General features: G+C 38.2%; 1 protein-coding gene and 1 long non-coding RNA gene across 2 annotated transcripts in view; both read left to right on the forward strand.

Moving 5' to 3' along the window:
* LOC140156567 (uncharacterized) overlaps positions 1-7,497 on the forward strand; it is a 35,148-nt gene extending 27,651 nt beyond the window's left edge. The window contains exons 13-17 of the mRNA XM_072179507.1: positions 295-345; positions 1,205-1,376; positions 2,488-2,709; positions 3,636-3,961; positions 7,188-7,497. Of these exons, the coding sequence (XP_072035608.1) occupies positions 295-345; positions 1,205-1,376; positions 2,488-2,709; positions 3,636-3,961; positions 7,188-7,295 (879 nt within the window). The 3' untranslated portion in view covers positions 7,296-7,497. The remainder of the gene's footprint in view (positions 1-294; positions 346-1,204; positions 1,377-2,487; positions 2,710-3,635; positions 3,962-7,187) is intronic.
* Positions 7,498-20,100: 12,603 nt separating this feature from the next.
* Positions 20,101-21,846, forward strand: LOC140156638 (uncharacterized). The gene is made up of 3 exons (XR_011859573.1): positions 20,101-20,201; positions 20,884-20,966; positions 21,704-21,846. It is a non-coding gene; the product is annotated as an uncharacterized lncRNA (long non-coding RNA).
* Positions 21,847-24,784: the final 2,938 nt, after the last annotated feature.

A 24,784-nucleotide genomic window follows, 5' to 3' on the forward strand; every position in this document is an offset into this window, starting at 1 on the left:
ATATATTGCAAGATCTGGATATGCTCCATTTGTTGTTTATTTCATCACTATCAACCCATGTTGCATAAGATAGGAAATTAGTACAGAAAATTGAAATGAAAGAAATGCATTGTGGGAAGTATAAGATGTCTTCTCTGACTGTCACCACCCTAAGAGATTAAGATTCAGTTCTAGGATTAGGAATATGGTTGGGATTAGGGTTTAGGATTAAAAAATTAGGATTGGTTTTGGATTATGGTTGGGGTTAATGACCATTCTAAATGCCTTTCTTCTGTTTTTGTTTACTTTTTGAAGAATAAAGCCAATGGAAGCATTCACAGGGAAGGAGGGGATGCTACTGTACAGGTGGGTTAATTGAATTGAATAGATTTTGCTTTCAAAAGATTTATCTTGAATGTTTCCAAAGCAAAATGTGCAATTTTGTACAATGTTGTATTCCTGCATATATTTTATCACACAGAGATTCTACTTTTCAGGTTTTAGCCTGAATTCAGGTTTTTGTGAGTCCAAATTCCTACATTTTTATTTATTTTCATGTCCTTTTGGGGCTTTTTGGCATGCATTCACTTGCTTTTTTGGGTTTTTCTCACCAATTTCAGGTTTTTTGAATGAAACAGTGGCATTTCTGAATTCACATAGCACTTCACATAGTCATTCCTAATGGGCTATTGTTCACCTTATATTTTATATTAAAGAATGGTACATTGGTAACTACTTATTGGTGAAGCACCAATACCATACGAAGTTGATACAAATACTACACCATGTAAAACTCAAAATAAGTGTTAAGGATCATGTTTAACATCATTTGTCAAGTGTAAAGTAAATTTTTGAATGCTTTTGTGGTCTGTGCTGTGCGCCGAGCGTACACAAGTGTAAACACAGAAGTGATAAACAATCACAATGATTGGCTGATCAAAAGTCATGACAACAAGATTGGTCATCGGCGCTTAGAAAGGGAAGAGACCTTGCTTTTTTCTACGTGATCAGTCATCACCATCGAATACTTGGACAACAGAAATATTGAGCAAGTCATCTGATAACAAAACTTTGTAAAGTGAATAATACCAATTATGTATGAATGGATCAAATTATGTCAAAACAATTCCAAATTGTCAAAATAATCAATTGAAACTTTTTCTAGTGCAAGTTTTTGTGTCATGGAAGTTTAACAATTTTGTTTTACAATTCACTACAATTTCAGACCACCAAAAGTGCACCAAAAACCAATGACAAGCCTCCAAGTAAAGAAGACAATGAAGATGACAGTGATGAAGAAGATGAGGATGATGAGGATGAGGAAAGTGAAGATGAAAGTGAAGATGAGGATGCGATGGAGAAGAAAAGGCAGGAAATTAAACAGAAATCACTACTTGGTAAGTGACAAAATAAGGGAAAGGGCATTACCGTATTTGACCTAATTAGCACAGTGGGTGCTTGAGTTATGCTGATTTCATACTTTCTGCTGCTTGCACTTGTCTGCAAGCGGAGCGGCACACCGCTGAGCGACAGCAGCATGACTCTGAAAACCACTCTTTCCGCTCAGCACCGCTCCAAAATTGTAGTTTGTTCTCATACGTCAGAGCGGCACCGCTCCGAGTTGATTTGAATTCAACTCCCAGTGGTGCTGCCGCCGCGGCAAAGCGGTGGAGTGATCGATATATCAGCTTACCGCTAGCGTTTCTGGTGCAACTGCGCAGTGAAGTAAAATCATCTGCAAAGCGGCAAGCGGCAGGAAAGTATGAAACCAGCATTAGTCATCTGAATTATTGCAATTTGAAAGTCAATTAAACATTTTGCATGCAAGAAAACGGTCTGGTTCAAGAAAAATTAGGCCTGCTATCGATATATCGGAAGCAAATTATGCAACATATCGATACAGTATCAATATATTGACACATTTTCAAGATGCAATTTTTGTTTCTTCATTGTTTATTAGTACAATAGAATAGGCCCCCTGCATAACAAAATGACCATGCAAAGTATCTTCTGGCGGGGTTTGAGAAGACATGGTGGCTCAGCATGGAATTGGGAGACGGTCATTTAGGATAATCTAAATGTGTACCATATCGTTTGTGTATCGATTCTACCATTGAGTATACCAACATGTCAGAAGTCTATGAATATTCCGACTATCGATACTTTCGATAATCGATAACAGGCCTAAGAAAAATAGAAATAAAACAGAAAGAGCACATGTCGCCAATGATGCAAACGCCACGCCTTAGATGCACAAAAACTGTGCCGCAACTTCCTAAAATTGGGCTACTTAGCTGTGACAGTAATTTGACAAATTTTCCTATCAATTTAGACTAATCCTTTTTTTTTTCTCCCAATGAAACTGTTTCCAGTAAAATGACGCACATTAGGGTGGAGGCATTCCAGCCAATTCCTTTGCATCAAGAACTGCACAATTTCTTTCTTTTAATTTTGCGTAAAACTTAATGAGTGCAAAATTGACATTATTATAAATTTATTTCTCATCAGAAAAGGGAAAAGTCCAAAAGGCAGCTGACAGGCAACACAATGATGCAGATGGTACATCACAGAAGTCTTCAAATCGCCCTGTGCCTGCTGTAAGGTCCTCTAAAACTACCAACAAGAAGACAGAAGAAGAGGAGGACGATGATGATGATGATGATGATGATGACGATGATGATGATGACGATGATGATGATGAAGACGAAGATGACAGTGATGAAGAAACTGGTATGTTATATTTAGTTTTAAATTGCTATCATTATGATTTTGTGATAAATTTCAATTTTTAACATAAACCATTTTTTTATCCACATTAGCACTTGAACTTGTTGCTATGTATTTACAACTTCTCACTCACTTCCAACCACTGTGGCCTGGGTGCTCCGGTTTTCCTCCTGTTTCTAAAATCAGACCTCTACCCATATCCCTGTCCTGTTATATTTGGTTGACATCCCTTTAATTTACTAGTAGTAGTAGTAGTCTCTGAGCACTATTGGCCTTTGCCTGGCTTTGACCGAATGTTATAAATATAAATAAATAAATAAATAAATAAAGTTTATTGTTAATCGACATGAATTTAAAGCCATATTATAACATTTGCTGAGGAGGGACGCCCTCAATATTTTTCAAAATTCTGTTTTTTACATGATTATAACGTACGTTATTAACCTAACATATCCAGCAAAAATCAAGACTCTAGGTGCTGTAGTTTAGTCAAAATCCGAGATTTTTAATAAAACGCAGGAACATACATGTGCGGAACACTCAACACACATCAAAGAAACGCGTCGTAGTATGACTGATGAAGTGAAATGCATTGACGACATCGGCGCTGGTAGTAAATTCCAATTTTCTTTGCTTTACCTCAGTTGTTTAGCTCAAAATTAAAAGGAGACATATCTGACAGTAAAAGCTAACATTTTATAGAAAAGAAATACTAAAATATATTTTATGGAAATGTTATAACATAGCTTTAATGACCCTGTCGTTAATTTCATTACTGACAAATGTTGTAACATAACAGAACCATCATTATGTGACATACAATCAGTTATCTGTTATCTGGGTTCTCAATTAAGACTTTCTCAGAATTTGTTCCAAATTTGCAGGATTTGTTTCGCTACTTTAAAGTTGATACTATTATTTTTTTGCAGATAAAAAAGCAATACAAGTAGCTGCAAAGAGGACCAAATCAGACAGCAAACCAGGGAAAACAGAAAAAGCTGATAGCAAACCTACTACGTCTTCCAAGAAAGGAGAGAATGATGATGACGACGATGATGATGAGGATGATGATGATGATGATGATGCGGACGACGACGAAGATGACGATGAGGATGAAGATGAGGAGAATGAAACAGATGAGAAGGAAAAGGACAAGAAAAAAAAAAAAAAAAATGGGAAGAAGGAAGAGAAAGAAGATACAAAAGAAAAGAGCAATTCCAAGAATTATGAGCAATCACCAGAAGATGAAGTCAAGGTATGACTAGTAAAGATTGATTTAGGGATTCAATCATGTTTCAACTGTGTTCATCACCGTTTAACAACAACGATGCGTCCGCATCGTCTGCATGGTTTATTTCGTGAGGGCAGCTGCCCGAGTGAAGCAAACCATGCAGATGCGATAGAGTATGAGTTTTGAATAGAATAGACAATTGGGTAACTTCCATTTAAAATACTCACTCCAGTTGTGGAAGATATTGGTTTAAGCCTTAATACAGAGGGAGTATGAGTTTCAAAATGATTAACTCTGATGTTTGAAAAACATACTCTCCCTGTGGAAGGTGTTTCCAAAATCTTCCACAGCGGTAGGGTGGGTTTCAACTGGAATAGCTCAAAGTGTGTCATCGATCACTGTAAAAAGTTGCAGGGCGTGCGACTTTCAAATGGGGTTACCTGAATGGTTGAAATCTACACTCTCTGTGTAGGAGATTAAGGTGATGTCTTCCATATTGGGTGTATGTATTTCAACTGGAATAGCCTATTGCTTATAGGAGAGAGCAGACTATTTTTAACAAATTTCCCTGGCAACTTGCAGCTCAAAAACAAAACATTCCAAACACGCACTCGGCGCAAGTGTAACGCTTGCGATGCACAGTGGGCGCACAGTGCAGTGACCTAATTTGATTGATCTGCGCAAGTTGTTTTCACCGGCACTTGGTTGTTTTCACCGGCATGACGTAGCTCCGTCCTGGCCTGTAGTCAATTGTGTTAAATTTATGACTACTCAAAGAAATGAACTTTCTCTTTTAAGGTGTTGATTTTGCTATTGAATGTCAAATTGATTTAATATTGAATGTCAAGAAAAGCACATAAACATGTTGACAAAAAATATGGTGCATGTTGCATGAAATCAGTCTGTAATACAAGGAGATAAAATAATGAAAATAATTCTTAAAAGGTCATTAACAAGGTTAGACAGGTTGTAGTGGTCAAAGCTCTCGCCTCTCATTTCTGAGGTCCAAGTTCAATTTCCCACAATTCTGTCAAATCAATGACTGTTCATGCAGGTTTTTCCACATGCTGTCTAAAATCAGACCTCCGTAAACCCTTGTCCTGTTGTTTTCCTGTTCAACTCGTTGTGTTCTAGCTGCATTCAATTGCACTTTAAAAAAAGCGCAGTGCTTTATAGTGTGCTACGCACAGGCACAATGCCTAGACGTTGATCCACAAGCCTCAGCACACTTTACAGGGTGTCGGCCCACATCATTCCATAAACCATTTAACAACAATTCAGGGACTTTGCAGCTTCAAGAGCACACACCCTAGCACCAGACATTCCACAAATAAACTTTGCAACCAGAACTTCATACAGGTCACAACAAGACAATTAGCAGTAAGTTCCTTGTCCAGGGGAATTTCAAACCAACTCAATCTTTCCCCAAGAGCCTACACTGCCAGGGTTCAAACCCGCAACCTATCGCACCATAGTGGAATGCCTTATCGATTGAGCTAACTTGACTGTCTGTCTGCCTAATAACAGCTCCATGAGATCCACTTGGTGGGTTATATTTATTTCTTATATTTTTAAATTATTTGCCCTAAAAAAGTAACTTTGAGCAGATCTTCAAATTAGAACTAACCACCCATATTAAGGGCTTGCTAACCAACTAACAACTTTTGATTTATTATTTTCCCTCCTCAATGCTTGCATCAATTACTGTGCATGTCACATTGTTAACATTCATACCAATATTGGATCATAATTTGTTCACTGCACCCTGTGCATGCTCATGTAAGTTCAAGTTGCAATATTTTAGCAGATAATTTTTGTTGTCTCCTTTTGTATTCTCCCCATACTAGATGTAGATTATTTTATGATATTGATCGTTCTTATTGCTTCGTTTTTGCTGATCATATTGAGAGTAAAAGTTGTATAGTGAAATATTGGGCAATTCCAGTTGAAATCCATACTCCCCCTTATCCTCCCATACAAGGAGTGTCAATTCTAAATGGGCTACCTGAGTAGGTGACTCCGTTTGAAATCTACAACCCCGTTGTGGGAGATTAAGGTAATGCCTTCCATAGGGGGTATAGATTTCAATTGGAATAGCCTAATGCTAGCATTCTGTGTCTGGGGTTGAATTTCTAATGTGTCTTTGAGTCTAGCATGTAGTTATTTGGTGTATGAACCCCTATCTGCTGTACCTTAACCCTAACCCTACCCGTGGTTTTTGTGCTATCGGAAGGGAAAGAAGGAACGAAAAAGGAGGGAAGATGAAGAAGAAAGTCACTTGGCACCCCGGGATTCGAACCTCGGACCCCTCGCATGCCACGCATGAAGATCCCCAGCATGTAGCTACACAGGTGGCGTTGGCCCGCCAGCGATTCCTTGGGTATATATGACTTGGTCTGATTGCGTCATCAAGTCCCGTGGAATGCATGCACGCAGAGCGGTTTTAATAGTGAGCTTTAGTGAGTCCTAGTTGGGTTAGGGTTAAGGAGGCATATAGGGAAAACATGCATGTAGCTTAACCCTAACCCTACCCGTGGTTTTTGTGCTATCGGAAGGGAAAGAAGGAGCGAAAAAGGAGGGAAGATGAAGAAGAAAGTCACTTGGCACCCCGGGATTGAACCTCGGACCCCTCGCATGCCACGCATGAAGATCCCCAGCATGTAGCTACACAGGTGGCGTTGGCCCGGCCAGCGATTCCTTGGGTATATATGACTTGGTCTGATTGCGTCATCAAGTCCCGTGGAATGCATGCACGCATAGCGGTTTTAATAGTGAGCTTTAGTGAGTCCTAGTTGGGTTAGGGTTAAAAGGCAACAAATTTCCCAGGAAGGATACAGAATCTGTAAAATGTATAAGGTGGCAAGATGTCTGCCATTTTGATTTGTTATTTGCAAGGACCAAAAGGATGTGATTTGGGTTTTTTCTTCTTCTTCTTCTTCTTTTTTTGGTGATTTTTGCGATTGATATTAATCAACATTTAGTTTGTTATGCTTTGCATAGAATTTATAACAATCACATCCCACACACTAAATCATTATGCCCAGTGGCGTAGTGTGGGTCATCACATTGGGGGAGCACCGACCATGATTGGGGGGGGAGCACAAGCCATTTTTTGGCAATTTTCCTATGGGATTTTTTTAAATTTCAGATCGATTGGGGCAGTGTGCATTCTCGACATTGAGTTAATTGAACGCAGCCATTTTAACATCATTAGTGGTAATTAATTGATTGATTTGTTGTTCTCACACAGCCATGGCAATTTTGGAAAAAGAAGAAACCAGTTGAACCAGATGAAGGCTCCAAAGCATCAACATCCAGCGGGGACCAAAGTAAATCTAAAGCATGTACTATTTTATAGACGTCACCTTGAGAGATGATCCCACCTGAAATCAAACCATGTACTATTTTATAGATGTCGGAGTGAGGTGAAACCAGCCAACTAGGGTATATCAAAGGATTGGACCACAACAAGTAGATAGCGTGGTGGCTCTACCTCTATGTGACATTGCATCACAATGTGAAGTATTGCAAAGAGCAAACCTCTTCCCATTGGATACCATGGCATAGAGGTCCAGGTTTCCATCTTGTTATCTTTAGATTGCTGGTATAAGCCTTCAAGAATTCTTGGCATTTTTACTTCATCTAAAATTAAATAGAAAATGAAAATTGTCTGGAAATTGTAGATTTTGTTAATAACATTGCATAACTGCCCTATTGTTATTTCGTATTTGAGTTACCATATTTCAGTTTTGCTATGTCATAGTAATTTCATATTCAACATAGGGTAGCCTTTTACATGGCATTTTGCATCACAACTCTCCATATATTTGTGGTACTCACAGAATTAGGGAAGGAGAACCGGGACTCCCTATACCACCACGTATAATCGTGCTGTCAGCTATGGGAGAAAATTGGGGTATTTGGGTCCTAGTCGACGGTACGCGGAGACAAACAAAAACAATTCTGCGTCTCATCTTTAGCTTCTTGGTATCGCGTGCAGGTCGCATCAAGTGTGTCTCTTAAATGCGACTGCGCTTGCATGACAACGAATGCCTTGTTCGCATTTGGAGGGAAACGGAATATAGCCCCAATTTTTGCCAGATGGCGGTCAAGTCACGATTCTCCTTCTCTAATTCTGTGGTGGTACTACAACCCAGATTGTAGATGACATCATAACCATGCTCCATATTTGACAAGCAGAATTATTAAGCAGACATGTATTCATTATTTTCTGTTGCAATATACTGAAACCAGTATTAACTGTTATACACTATTCAAGTATCACCTTATTTTTGGACTAATTACATTTAAATATAGCCGACCACACAGTCATCTCAAAACCAGATTCTACCCGCAAAGTGCATGTTGCCTGTCAAACACATGCTTTAATTGCGATGCACACTTTGCAAAAGCCTTCTGGCATATTGCTAGAAAAGGGCTAGAAAAGGGAGAGGACCTCGTTTTGGTAGCAATTAACATGGCAGATCCGTGGAAAGTGTGAATATTGGACGACCCTTGGGCATTTCACGACCCTTGTAGGCATTACATACCCTACTATCCTGTTGTCTCTACCATTGCCAATCCCTCAGGTTGCAAGTGCAGGAAATTATCACCCACAATCCCGGACATAAATAGTTTGAACACTTGTGTCAAAGTAGGACTGTTTGAGACCGTTTTTTTGATATACTTGACATATTAAAATTTCGCTTTCTTTGACGTGAAGTCTGAACCATTTCCTACTACTACAAGCCTCCCCTGCCCCACCATTCAATGTTGGATGTTTCTAAGGGTGCATGACCAACAACATTGATGGGGGGAATGGGGGCATATTTTGAAGTACCCATGTTAAAGTGTTCGAACAATTATGACCGGGATTGCAGGCTGCAGGGTCGAGTAATTACACACTGTTACAGTTACACATCGCTACACACCCTCACCCCTGAAAACATCAAGCGGTCAATCCCTAGAATCCCAGCTTACAATCGCCACCAGTGTCCTATATTCCCGGTATAGGGGTGGGGGAGGTACATGTACTTGAATAGTGCATTATGTGAGCAAATGGGCTATTCCAATTGAAATCCATACACCCTCTATTGAAGACATGACCTTAATCTCCCACACAGAGAGTGTAGATTTCAAATGGGGTTACATGAATGGGTGACTCCATTTGAAATCCTACACCCCCTGTGTGGGAGATTTTGGTCATATGTAGGGATTTCAACTGGGCTAGTCTAATTAGTGCAATGTAACACTAAAAACAACACAACATGAAACAGTTGCATAGTAAATATTCCACAGTATTTATAAGGTATTGTCTATGATTTGTAAAATGTGATGTGATCAAGCAAAATGAGTCGGATGTCGGGAATATTGATTTTGAGATATACATGTAGCCAATAACAGTATTCAACTTCCTTGTTCATTTCATTGTTCTGAGCAACACTAAAATATCTGAAACCATCTAATTATGATGGGGTTTTCAGCAACGTAAATCTCTGAGAATGGCTCATGTAATGAAAGTGAAAATGGATTTTTGTTTTTGATCGACATCAGACTCATTTACCTTGATCACATCACAAATGTATACTAAACGATGACCAAACATGGCATTATTAACCTGAATTATCAAGACAGTCTGTTCAAATAGTATTATGTTTCTGAAAAGAATATAATATATATACATGTATAGGCTATATGTGACATGATCTGGTCCATGGGGGACCAAAGGCGGTAAATTTGAAAGTGAGATAAAGGCAAACATATGGAGTAAAAAGCAATAAAATACATAAGAAAATAGACATCACAAATAAAACCTCATAACTTTAGAACCAAGTATGCTAGACCTTTGGTGTTTTCAGTATATGATAGCCTAATGCTACTACAAGGTAATAATTATAGTAACTCAATTTTCAAAAATGCTTCATTTGGCCCCCATGGAGCAGATTGTGTCACATATGTTGTCCACAAGGTTCAATATAGGATGAAAAGTGAATGGTCACCTAATGTACATTCTTATTCAGTGGGTGTGGTTTGTAAAGAATTCATTGTTGGTTTTCAGCTGTATAATATGAGACAATATTAGACAGTGATAAAAGACAGGCCATTTATACTACGCATATATTGCATGATAAACGTTGGTGTGCACACTGAATTCAGGGGACATGTAGCGTGATCACTGTGCACAGCGCTGATAGTGGTAAACAACTTTGTTTGGGTTTGTACACTTTTGCTAATGGGCAGTTATATTGTTGTTTTTCAGTTTAGTAATCCAAAATACTTTGATATGATGATCAGCTCAATTGAATGAGGATAGGATAGGATTTTATCTTTTTCCTATTCATAACGCCGGCAACGACTTCTCCATGCCAGCCCATCCATCATGAAATGATATATTGGATAGGCAGAAGACAAAATCCTATATTATATTCACTATATATGTTGACAATCAAATTTATTCTAAAGAAATGTTTTTAAGCAGCTTGAAATACTCTTGATGCCTTGATGTAGAAAGTTGAATTTATGAAATGTCTGATTGTAATTATTTGTAATACAGGGATTAATTTCATGAACGAATCTCAGCACATCAGTCACCAGAAATAATCACTGGTGATCAAATAGGCTATTCTAGTTAAAATCCATTCACCCCCTTCATCTTCCACACATGGTGTGTGAATTTCAAATGGGGTTACCGAAATGGGTGACTCCATTCAAAATCCACACCCCCTTTGTGGGAGATTAAGGTCATGTTTTCCACAGGGGGTGTATGGATTTCAACTGGAATAGCCCAATGCTGGTAGCGATTCTACAATTTTTTTTAGTTTTCTGTAGCTTATAAATGACAAGCTTATTAGATTATCAGATTCATGACAAATTAATCCAGAAGTATACTGAAGGCTTCACAACATCTAAGTTCCTCCCTAAGACTTTTTAGAACAGATTTTGATTTTGCTTTGTTTTTCACAAAGAATAACTTTTTAATTTTATATAAAACTTGTTGATTTATTTAAAAAGTTTTACGGGGGACTTAAAACTTGTCAACCCTTTATTTCCCCCACCAACAATGACATGAGAAAATGGCAGAATACAGATTCTCATATTTAATTCATTGAGTGGAAGTTGCTGGTATGTTTGTTCATGATTAATTCAATGTTTTACCATTTTCTTATTTTTAAAATGAAATTATAATTTGATTTTAGTAAGTATTGTACAGTAAAGAGAGTGTATAAGATTTGTAAGATATGTTGAGAAGATAGTTTATAAGATGCAGTCAGAAGTTGTGTAGTGTATGAATGTTTTTGTCAAGCAGGAAAAAAAAGCAGTACCCAAAACTTCCAAGAAAAATAAATGTCAACATTATATCTACATATGTGTATATATATATCGTCGTTGGACAGGAAAAACCTATATGTCTTTAGCCCCTGAACATGTTTAAAGCACAACCTCCTATGTAACCTCTTGGCAGTTTTGTTTTAAACATGGTCAAGGGCCACAAGTACATGGGTTTTTCCAGCCCAATGAAGATAATTATGAGATTCTGCCAATTTTGTCCTGGTAAAGTTTCCTGCAACTTCCCCTCGTGATCAATATGCATATATAATAAGTTTTGTACCAATTGATTGCTTGGCCCACCACACCCTTGTTAGTATGTCTATGCACTATGTTTTAAACCAAGTAATTGCTTGGTGCACTTTTGGTCAGTATAAACTTTCAGAGTAAGTGATTCTTGATGCATTTGAACTTGCTAGTCTTTTCCATAATTGTGTCAAAAGGATGCACTTGTCAGCTGCTACATGTCTTTTTGTATAAGATACACAGAATTAGAGAAAGAGAACCGGGACTACCTATACTGCCCCGTACAATTGCAACATCAGCTATGGGGAGAAAATTGAATTTGGGGTATTCGGGTCCTTTCCGGCAGTGCGCGGAGACTCATCTGCAGCGTCTTGGTACTCACGTGCAAGGTTGCATCAAGTGCGTCTCTCAAATTCGACCATCATTCATGCCAAACTTGCATGACAAGGAATGCCTCAAGCACATTTCGAGGGAAACAATACCCAACAATTTTTGCTCCATGCCTGTATTATGTATCAAGATGGCGGTCGAGTCCCAGTTCTCCTTCTCTAATTCTGTGATAAGATAGCTAGGAATAAATGCGGATTCATCTCAAGTGGATATCACATTAATTCATCCCTAAGTCACATGGTTTAGGATTATAGAGAACATTCCTAACCCATGTGCTTGGTGGTAATTTGAAGTGATTGACCTCCACTTGAGATGAGTCTGGTATTTATTCCTAGCAATGTAAAAAAGACGTAGCAGCCGACAAGTGCATCCTTTTGTGGAAGTACACAATTATGAAAAGTTGACGAGTGGTGGTCACTAATAACATGATACAGTTTTTTGTACAGACATGTAACTCATTTTACTGTGTCCGAGAATATTGTATTTATCCTGTATGGCAATAGTATTCTTTGCATGTTACTTTGTACATTTGTATATATACTGTACACTTGTAATTTATAGAAAGAGCTTTATTAAATGTACTTTGTGTGAAAAGTACTCTTGTATAAAATTTAAAGATTTATTCAATTTTGATAGAAGAAAGCTATTTATATCATTGATCCTTTTTTCTTTTGTAAAAGCATAATTTGTATTGAACAAAATGTTAATGTGTTATTTTATTGTTTCCTTCAAGATGCACTTAATTAAACCAATACATGTACACTTTTGTTACCAGGCAGATATTGGGCTATTCTAGTCGAAATCCATACACCCCTATGGAACACATAACCTTAATCTCCACATTCAGGGGATATAGATTTTAAATGGTGTCACCCATTCAGTGTCATCTGCTCCAAAATAGGATATTCCTGTTACATTACATACACCCCCTATGGAAGACATAACCTTAACCTTCTTAATAGGGAGTGTAGTTTTTAAATGGCATCACCCATTCAGCGTCGTCTGCTCCAAAATAGGATATTTCTGTTACAATCCATACACCCCTATGGAACACATGACCTTAATCTCCCCATACAAGGAGATGTAAATTTTAAATGAAGTCACATATTCTTGTATCCCAATTTGAAATTCACACTCCCTGTGTGGGAGATTAAGGTCATGTTTCCATGGGGGTGTATGGATTTCAGCTGGAATAGCCCATTTCCAAGACCAGACACTGATATGTGAATTATTAGATGATATACCTGTATGTATGAAAACATAATGTGCACATTTTATGAAATCATTCAGGTGCATTTTTAGTTGTGCCTTTTGTGTAAGAAATACATGTTTTCAAGTATGTGGAGATAGTGGCAGTTGAGGGCGCTATAATTTTGTTGATAGAGTGTTTATAATCAAAGCAGAATTTAAAAAAAACTTCATCTGTCAATCAAACCCAGGCACGGTGAAGTTTCTCAACATGGCAATAAAACAGCATGCCTTATGGTTAATTTTGCACCTTCAGATTTACAAATCCTCTCAAAGTTAAAGCCATATTATAACATTTTCAAACAAAATAGATTAGCATTTCTTTGCCATAAAATGTTAGCTTTTACTGTCAGATATATCCCTTTTATTTTTGAGCGAACAACTACGGCAAAGCAAAGAAAATTGGAATTTACTACCAGCGCACATATGCCAATACGTACCACTCCTTCGGTCATGTTGTGGTACGACCCTTTATTGTGTATATCACCGTCCCGCACGCCGTGTACGTACTGTGTGTTATGAACATCGTGTATACGTTCGACTAATAATTCCATCGTAATAATAAAGCGCCGGTTCCGGCGTTTTATTCAAAATCTATAGAGTCTTGATTTTTGCAGGGTATATTGGTTTAATAAAGTACAATTTAATTGTGTAAAAAAGGAATTTTAAAAATTCAGTGAGGGCGTCTTCCTCAGCAAATGTTATAATATGGCTTTAAGTCTTTGTAATAGGAAACTTTTACTGCACCATATCAACAATGCCTAGAAAAGTTGCTTTTTGCTTTGTAAAAGTACTGTAATTTGTCACCATTTTCTGCAATTCCTTTTCTCCAATTGGCACCAGATGAATCAACCTTCATTTTACGCGCTACTAACCAATCAAGGGCCGTGGGGAGTTTGATTGACAGTGACATCAGACGCAAACTAATTCCATCTTTGATTATAGTGTTGAGTTCTATAATTCCTTAACAAGTGCTGCTCAAACATTAAGTCCTATAAGTCCTAAAAAGGTGTGTACATGTAAGGCAAACTATAAAAGAAGCTGTTTGATTGTCTTCATCGAAATAGTTTTTTTGGACTAATGTTTAGATATGTCAGCAAAGGAAAGGTAAATTGTTTTAAACCATATACATGTATGGCAAAATTGACAATAATAAAACAGGAACACTAAAGGAAACATACATAGCAGGTATTCATATCCCAGGTGCTCAGTTGCAAATATTGCTGGATGCTGAAAAGAAAACCAGCAGTGGAGTGCAAGTGCCTGAAAGTTCTGACATAAAAGAAAACAGTAGCGGGTGGATGGGACAGAATTGAATACAGAGTACAGCACATTATGTCCCCATTCATAAAGAACATGCCACTGATTATACAAAGAACGTCAACTCAACAGTTGGAACGTCTCAAACTCCCAACTTGCGACTTTGTGGGAGCAGACCACATGTTAGAATGGAAACTATAATAAAGAAATAAAATGGAAAGTCAATTTAGAAACATGTCTCTTTGTTTTGTGTATTGTATTATTTACATACTTTTGTGTTGGCATACAAGGGGCATGGTGACACACTGGTATGGGCTTCAAATCAAAATTATATGTTAGAAAAATATAATTATTAATGCCAGGAGTGTATTAATTGTGTAAAATACACAGGCATTGTGTAAAATACACAGGCATGTACTCTCTGCACAGTGTCTAAGCTAACCACCCGTCTGCCCGTCATTTTAGACTTGGATGTTTGCTCCTGGGACAGACAAAATTAATGCCTTTGACACATGCTAAATTATAATTGAAGGTGTTAAGAAAGGCTATAGGGCGCTTGCACAAAAGGTTAAAAGGTTGATAAAAATGACTGCATTGAAAGTCAGTCAAGTGTGGTGGAGGACAAACAAACTATTATCATCCTCTGTGAATCTTTGGCGCGTTATTCAAACCCATGCTTTGTAAGGAATATTAGCACTCTGTAGGTGATATTTCATTTTCACATGCTCCAATATCGTTGTTGTGCCTCCAGGGCTTATGACCTGTGGTGTTCAAGAAACATCCCTATTGACCTTTTTAGTAAACCAGATTCGCAAAAGAAGGCCATAGTAACACATTTGAACTCTGAGCCCCCAATGGACTGTAGAAGTCAGGTCAATGTTTTAAAGGACAAATTAGGGCTGGCATTTTTTATTCAAATGACAGGCAAACCTCAATTTCTAGCTAAGATCCTGTCCCGGGAGGGGGGTCTCTCCCAGGTTGAAGGTATACAGGGATGTGCCATGGTTTTGGGATACCATTTCATCGATTTTTGTATATTGATGGGTGGGTTTTCTTTCAGTGAAGACCAATGCGCCCAATTGGGTGCATTTTGGCAAAAGTGTCCTTAAAAGCGCCTGTGCCATCAGGGATAGATACAACACGCTTATTGTGCCATACATACAGTGCTATCAGGGATCGATACAACACACACTGTACTATACATACTGTGCTATCAGGGGTAGATACATCACGCACTGTACCATGCATACTGTGCTATCAGGGGTACAGGCAACACACACTATACCATACATACTGTGCTATCAGGGATAGATACAACACACACTGTACCATGCATACTGTGCCATTAGGGGTAGATACAACACACACTGTACTATACATCAGTGCCGCCGACAAGGGGGGGTAACCGGGGGCGTTACCCCGGGGTCCTAGGGGGCCCGTAAAAATGAAGAAAAGATACTTTACTATGGGGCAAAGAAAACGGACCTCAAGGGCCCGTAAAAGGTTAAGAAAAGATACCTTGCAATAAGGCATATTTTCTTTGCTTTACTATACGGGCCAACAAAGGTCTATTTTCTTGTTCATTAGGCCTAAGGTATCTCTTCTTTGATTTTTACGGGCCCTCCGAGGTCTCTTTTTTCTTTATATGGGTCCATTATGGTATCTTTTCTTTGCTATTAAGCTTTTTTTACATATTCATTAAGGTCTCTTTTCTTTCCTTTACGGGCCTATGGTATATATCTTTTCTTTGCTTTTTCCGGGCCCACTACGGTCTCTTTTCTTTGCCTTTACGGGCCCGTTAACGGGTCCATTATAAGGTCTTTTTTCGTTGCTCTTTTACGGCCCATAAACAGCAAACAAAAAGTAGCGGGCCCATAAAAAAAAAAAAAAAAGATAGCCTTTGAAGCACACACTCTAATTAAATATTTGAATTTACTGTTTGCTTTTGCCAAAGGAATCAGGGGAGTGCAGCTTAATCGTGGCAACACAAATTGCAAATTTGCGCGCGCTTCGCGTGCATTTGCCCTTCAGTTTGTTTCAGTAGGTCCAATCTGGGAGCAAAAGTCGCTAATTGAAATACAAATTTTCGCGCGCTTGGCGCATTTGTCCAATTCAACGGTTCATACTTGGATCATTTTAGCTTCAAATTGGCAAATTGTTTGCACTTTGCGTTGAAGTTGTTAAGAGAAACTTAATCTGGGAGCAACATGCCGTTCAAATTGCAAATTTGTAAAGGCAGCGCATTTGTCTCCTTCAATTTCATATTTGATTATTGGCAGCTAAACATGTTACTTTCGCTCCGCTGCAACATATGTTCAAGGATTTTACACCAACCTCCCTCCCCCATGTTACAAAGAAATTTATACCATTGTTACCCTCCCCCCCCACACACCCCCACACCTGAAGTCCTGCACCGTCATCACTATTCAAAGGGGCCCGTGCGTTCACATTGCCCCCGGGCCCGTAATGGCTCTCGGCGGCACTGCTATACATACTGTGATATCAGGGGTAGATACAATGCACACTGTATCAGGGTAGATACAACACATTGTATTTAGTAAATATACATACTGTGCTAATAGGGGTAGATACAACACACACTGTACCATACATACTGTGCTATCAGGGATAGATACAACACACACTGTACCATACATACTGTGCTATCAGGGGTAGATACAACACACACTGCCATACATACTGTGCCATCAGGGGTAGATACAACACACACTGTACTATACATACTGTGCCATCAGGGGTAGATACAACACACACTGTACTATACATACTGTGCTATCAGGGATAGATACAACACACACTGTACTATACATACTGTGCTATCAGGGATAGATACAACACACACTGTACTATACATACTGTGCTATCAGGGGTAGATACAACACACACAATACTATACATACTGTGCCATCAGGGGTAGATACAACACACACTGTACCATACATACTGTGCCATCAGGGGTAGATACAACACACACTGTACTATACATACTGTGCTATCAGGGGTAGATACAACACACACTGTACTATACATACTGTGCCATCAGGGGTAGATACAACACACACTGTACTATACATACTGTGCCATCAGGGGTAGATACAACACACACTGTACCATACATACTGTGCTATCAGGGGTAGATACAACACACACTGTACTATACATACTGTGCTATCAGGGATAGATACAACATACACTGTACTATGCATACTGTGCTATCAGGGATAGATACAACACACACTGTACCATACATTCTGTGCTATCAGGGTTAGATACAACATACACTGTGCCATACATACTGTGCTATCAGGGGAAGATACAACACACACTGTACCATACATACTGTGCTATCAGGGTTAGATACAACACACACTGTACCATACATTCTGTGCTATCAGGGTTAGATACAACACACACTGTGCCATACATACTGTGCTATCAGGGGTAGATAGCAACACACACTGTATTATACATACTGTGTTATCAGGGGTAGATACAACACACACTGTACCATACATACTATGTCATCAGGGGTAGATACAACACACACTGTACCATACATACTGTGCCATCAGGGATAGATACAACACACACTGTACTATACATTCTGTGCTATCAGGGGTAGATACAACACACTGTACCATACATTCTGTGCTATCAGGGATAGATACAACACACACTGTACCATACATTCTGTGCTATCAGGGGTAGATACAACACACTGTACCATACTGTTATGACGCTATTTGCTTTCCATAGCTAATTTAAATATATATCGCTCCGCGGCTCCGTCTCCTCAATTACCCCGGCCTATTATTCGGGGCAGTTGTCAGCCAGCCATAGCCGGAGGATGAACTAAGAATGTTTCGCTCATCTATTATATTATTGTGATCACTTTGTTGATGAGAAATTAAAGTTTATTTGTGAAGTTATATTTTGCTCTCCGTTTGTTTCTGTTGAGTCTTTTATCGTCTCAGATGGAAGATCTACTAGCCATGTATTTGGTTTAATTTCTAGTAATCAGATAACTGGTTAGTGGATCTTCACATCAATTCTGAGTCATAATAAATGGTGCAGAATCCGATCTTTTCGGTACCAAGCAAGCTGTGACTGGCTGTCAGCTGCCCCTGGTGGGAAAAACCAACCCCCAGGTAAGTTAATTTGGTATTATTATTTCTAGCAATATTGGATTGATTCATTGTATATATATATTATGTGATATTTTTGATAGATTAAGTGAAATACGCTTCTAGTGATTTCCGCCAAAGTTGAATTAGGGCGCGAAGAATATTGTTGCGTGTTTTCTGTTTTCGGCCATTTTGTGAATAATATTGCAGCGTGATATTCTTGTATTGATACAATGTATATTAATGGCGAAAAGTAAATGTGATTATGGCTCCTATAGGCATACAAGTTGCCCTAGGCATGCACCGAGGCATACCAATTGCTGACTCAGAGCAGCCAGAGAAGGTAATCCATAGTACAGAATATAATGATCTACTCCGACTCAGTCATGAAATAGTGAAATTAGTGGATACAAGTACTAGTGAAATAGTGAGAGTAGTACCTAAAGCGTGGGGACGATACAAACAATTGTTTTGGCGAGGTCAATGAAAGGATATTGTCCAATGAGAGGTACATTGAATCTATTGAACAAAATGTAAATGATCGATGTCATGCACCTGTAAACAGTAATAGCTGTATTGATCAGAGTCCGTATACGTGTAGAGAGGTTAATGACCGTAATATGAAATGTTACAGATGTAATACACTAGGTCATAGCTACAGACAGTGTCCTGAAAAGGAAGATGTGTATAATCGGGGTCGTAGTAACTGTTGTTATCCAACTGATGAACAGTTAAAACATGCACAAACTGTACAGAAATTTGTTTCAAATAGTTGTAATGTAAACAGTGTGACTGACCAAACGCGTCAAAAGAGCAGTAATTCTCCGTGTAATTCAGCCCAAGTTCGGCGCAATGGAAAATTTGATTCAAATTTTGCCGCGTCTGCATCCGATAGTGATAACGTTGAAACAGATTTTGATGAAGAAGTTTATATTTCTGTCACTATTGGTAGCCAAACCATTGACTGTTTAATTGACACTGGTTGTACAATGAATCTAATCGATCATGAGTACTGGCATTCTTTAGAATTGTCACACCAAATTGCAGTGTCAAAACCGCGATTAACAAAAGCCCGTACCGCTAATAAATCTGTGTTGCAAATCAGTGGTTTTGTTGTTGTTCCGTTGTTTATTGAAGGTTCAAAATTTCTCGTGCCAATGTATATTGCTCGAAATCTTAGTCAGGAAATCATGTTGGGAAAAAGATTCCTAAAACAGCATAAGGCCAGATTAGATTTTAACACACAGAAATTGCGATTGTTTAAGAGGAGTAATTTACGTGTAATTGAAAGGCAAGAAATTCCGCCTCATTCACAATCAGTGGTGCGTGCGAGGTTATCGAATAATCTTCCAAAAGGCACAATAGGATTATGTCAGGGAGGACGGAGAGTCACTGCTTTAGGAGTATTGATTGCCAATACAGTATCAAGTGTTCAACCTATTGCTAACAAATCTAGTTGTAGTACTCAATTACTTGTGTTAAACACTAGCAATGAACCAATTGTGTTGTATCCTAGAACAAAACTTGGTACATTTACACTTGTAAATAACAGTGAAATCATTCATTTTACCGATATAGATGACTCTGTAGTAGATGAAGTACCTGTATCATCAGTCCATGTAAAGGCACAGAATTCGCCAGATCCTAAGGTACGTGAAGTTCTTTCTCAGGTCAATTTCAATGATTCTCATTTAACTGAAACCGATTCTGATTTGTTATCTGATCTTATAGCTGAGTATGTAGACGTTTTTCAAACCAAAGATAGTCCTAGAGGAAGATATACGAAAATTGAGCATGTCATAAGAACTGGTAATCATCCGCCAATCAAATGTCGTCCTTATAGACAACCTCCTCATGTGCAAGCTGAAATACGTAAACAAGTCAATCAGATGTTAGAAGATGGTTTAATCAGAGAATCCACCAGTAGTTGGAGTTTTCCTGTTGTAATGATTCCTAAACCTGATGGTACACTAAGATTCTGTTGTGATATGAGATTATGTAACCAAATTGTGGAAAAGAATAATTTTCCTCTACCTCACATAGATGATGCATTAGATAGCTTAGGCGCAGGAACACCAAATTATTTTTCCACACTAGATTTAGCGTCAGGTTATTACCAAATTGGACTTGAAGAAAGCTCAAAACAAAAGAGTGCTTTCATTACACAAGATGGTTTGTATGAGTTTAATGTAATGCCAATGGGGTGTACAAATTCTCCAGCCACGTTTCAAAGAGTTATGCAAGAAGTGTTCAGAGGTTTAAATTGGAAATTTGTATTAATATATCTTGATGATGTAATAGTGTTTTCCAATTATTTTAATGAACATGTAGATCATTTGAGACAAGTATTTCAGAGGTTGAGAGAAGCCAATTTGAAGCTCAAGCCTAAAAAGTGTACTTTTGCTCAAGAACAGGTGCGTTATTTAGGACACATTGTAAGTAAAGATGGGATAGCTACTGATCCAGAGAAAACCAAAGTAGTCCAAGAGTATCCAGTTCCAACGAAGGTATCGGAAGTAAGATCATTTCTAGGTTTTGTAGGCTATTACAGGAAGTACATTAGAGATTACAGTAAAATAGCCGCACCTTTAACATATCTCACTCGTAAAGATGTTCAATTTATTTGGTCAAAAGAGTGTGCAGAAGCGTTTGAAATCCTGAAACAAAAGCTAGTAGAACCTCCAATTCTTGCTTACCCTCGTTTTGATGGTACTCAATTTATGTTGCAAACTGGCGCCAGTATAAAAGGTCTTGGTTTCATTTTAGCACAGGTACAAGATGGTGAAGAGAAGGTAATTTGTTATGGAGGTAGAGCTTTGCATGATTCCGAAAAAGAGCGTATACAACTACTGAACTTGAAGCTTTGGCTGTGGTTGAAGGGATTAAGAAATATTCCCCATACCTTCAACATACTGTAAAGTTCATAATTCAGACTGATCACTGTGCATTGAAATGGTTGTTTGGTCAAAAGCGTACAACAGGTTAGCCGCCATAAGATGGGTACTGAAGTTACAATCATATACTTATGAAGTAGTCCATAAAAGAGGATGTAAGAATGGTAATGCAGATGCACTAAGTAGAATACCAACTCAAGTGTCAGAATCTTGTAATTCATGTAACTCATATCATGTTGACTCCCCTACTTCCTCAGCAACAGATTCAAACTGGACAGAATGTGGCTTGGAGACAATGACTGATGATGTTATCAATGACTCTCCTGCGTCAGAGACAAAGCCAGATCCAGAAGTGAATACTGTTCGAAATCTGAGATTTCAGAGGAATAGACGACTGAATGGAGACAAAAAAGTATGTAGATATTCAAAAGTTCCTTCTTTACCAACTGATGTTAATGTGGACCATTTCAAAGATGCTCAATTAGCTGATCCTTTTGCTGGTCCCATGATAAGATTTTTGGATGAAGACATATTGCCTGATAATCAAAGACAAGCACGTGATATTTTATTTCAGTCAGATCAATACTATGTCCATGAAGGTATTTTGTATCATATATGGCACACACCATCGCCAAAGCGTCACATGCCAGAAAGAAATACTGTGCAATTTTATGTACCTGTAACCATGATTGATATCATACTTAACAACTGTCATGATAATGTTTTAGCAGCTCATTTTGGTTTTCAGAGAACATATCACAAAATCCGCCAAAGATATTTCTGGAAAGCGTATGTATAGAGATGTTGACAATTGGGTAAGATCGTGTATATCTTGTGCTCAGAGAAAAACACATAGACACAAAGTTAGAGCTCCCATGATGACCATGAAGCTCCCCAGTGCATTTGAGCGTGTAAGTGTGGATATCTTGGGTCCTCTACCTATTACAACCAATGGTAATCGGTATGTATTGTGTTTTACAGATCACTGTACCAGATGGCCTATCTTAGTTCCAATTAAGACTATTGATGCAGCCACTGTAGCTAGAGCATTCTTTGATCATATTATATGTCAACATGGTTGTCCGCAATATTTGCTTAGTGATCGAGGTACAAATTTCCTCAGTAAACTGGTGCTTGAAGTGTGTAGAATTATGCGTACATCAAAGTTGAATACAAGTAGTTATCATCCACAGTGTAATGCTATTCAGGAACGTTTTAACTCTGTTATCTTAGATACCTTGTCACACTATGCTAATGAGTATCAGACAAACTGGGATGAGTATATTCCAGCCATTCAATTTGCATATAGGTCTACACCAGCAGACAATTCTGTAGGATTTAGCCCTTTCTTTTTATTATATGGCAGGGAAGCAAGACTACCCCTGGATGTGACATTGATGGCTAAGAGTGAATACCCAGAGAAGACAGTGAGAGAACATATCCATCATTTGGTATCTCAATTAGAAGTGTTCCGTGCAATATCTAAGCAACATCTTGAACTTAATCAAGCTAGCATGAAAGACCGTTATGATGAACATGCAAGTGATGTACAGTTTCAGGTGGGTGATACAATTTGGTTATATATTCCAGCCACTCAACCAGGCTTGTCAAAGAAGCTCATGAAATTTTGGTCAGGACCATACTTACTCGTGAGAGCAAGCGGGGCCCGTGAATTTCCGTGTTGAAATCTGACAAACAATAAGTTGATGTCAGCCCCAGTGCATGTTAATCGAATGAAGTTTGCCTATGATCGATATGCCAGACCAGAAAATCATGTCATGCCCAAAGATTTTGTGCAAAGGATCCTCTAGAAGGTGTTGTAGATGCTGATTGTCCAGATGACTCGTTTGCCCCACTTATGGCATCCCAGGAATTGGATAAGCGCACATCTTTTATACCGGGTCTACCTTTGACTCCTGTTACCACAAGTAGTGAGTATGAAGTAGAGAAGATATTACGTGGTAGGTACAGGGACAACAAGCTTCAGTATCTTATCAAGTGGCGTGATTTCCCAAGTTCCAGAAATACTTGGGAGCCTGTTGATAATTTAAACCCAGCTGCTTTGGAATTTTTGAAAAGTAATCCTGTGAAGATATCTGGCAAAAACAGATGAATGTGTTGCAATTAAATTTTGTAATACTAATGTGCATAGAGCAGATTGTAATTTATGAATTTTTGAAAATTGTGTGTTTATGGAATTTTGGATGTATTCATTTTCCAAATTATGTGGAGAATAAAGCAGATTGTAATTTCAATTATGAGTTTTGAATTGAAAATTGCGTGTTTATGGAATTTTGGCTGTATTAATTTTTCAAAATTTGTGAAGAATTTAAGAAAGGCAGCGTGTGTTATGTTATGATGAAATACTGTATTTCATGTTATATTTGGTATACGGTATTCTTATGATTATGGAATTAAGAGATATGCTAAATTAGATAGTATGTATGTGTTATACTTATACTGTGTATTTTGCTTGAGTTTATATTTCAGAGAATTCGAGTCGTGCTGAATGGATTATGGAGTTCTTCGGTCATTTTCGTGGTCAATCATCTGAACAATAGGTGCATTTGGATTTGAACTTGACAAAGAAGAATTTTGTTCCAGTTGGTATGCAATATGTGTGATTCTGAAATGATTGTGAAGTTTCGTCAGTACAATATTTGTGTGATTCCAGAATAAGATTTGATTCAGAAATAAAGAAATATTATACGGGTTATTAACTGTGACCTGATACATGACGTCATTCTATGCAAAGTATGGTGCATAACTTTAAAACCCTTTTCCATATGGAACTTTGCATACGATTTTCATGTAAGCCCGTTATATTCTGAATCAAATATTATCCAGCTATTTGTCTTCAGATCTGAATGTCTAAGTGCAATTTCGTCGTGTGGAATTGTTTCGTGCGTTTTAAATCCAAGTACTGTATCTACGGGAGGAACTGCGTCTTATTTCACAATGTTGGTGCATTGAAAACTGCAGTTATATGAAGAAATTAATTCGGCTGTTATTTATATTGACATCCGTCATCAGTTATCGTCTAATTGCAAAAAGCAATTCTTGTTACGTCATGTTTAAAATTTTATGGAAAACATGATCTGAATCACACCGACAAATTGAGTGTCGAGTTCATCACGCAAGTGTCAAGTTCAACGTCAAGATCAGCGTCAAGTACAGTGCAGCGAATGGGTTCAAGTCGACAGCGGTGGATCTACTGGCCATGGATTCAGCGATTCAAGATTATGAACTCTAGGGTTAATTTTAAGGTGTAGTTTAAGGTGTAGAGTAAGATCTTCGCACTTTCTGAAACACATGGAACTTGACATTGTAAATGCCCA

This window comes from Amphiura filiformis, chromosome 7 (assembly GCF_039555335.1).
Source record: "Amphiura filiformis chromosome 7, Afil_fr2py, whole genome shotgun sequence".
Taxonomy (NCBI): Eukaryota; Metazoa; Echinodermata; class Ophiuroidea; order Amphilepidida; family Amphiuridae; genus Amphiura; species Amphiura filiformis.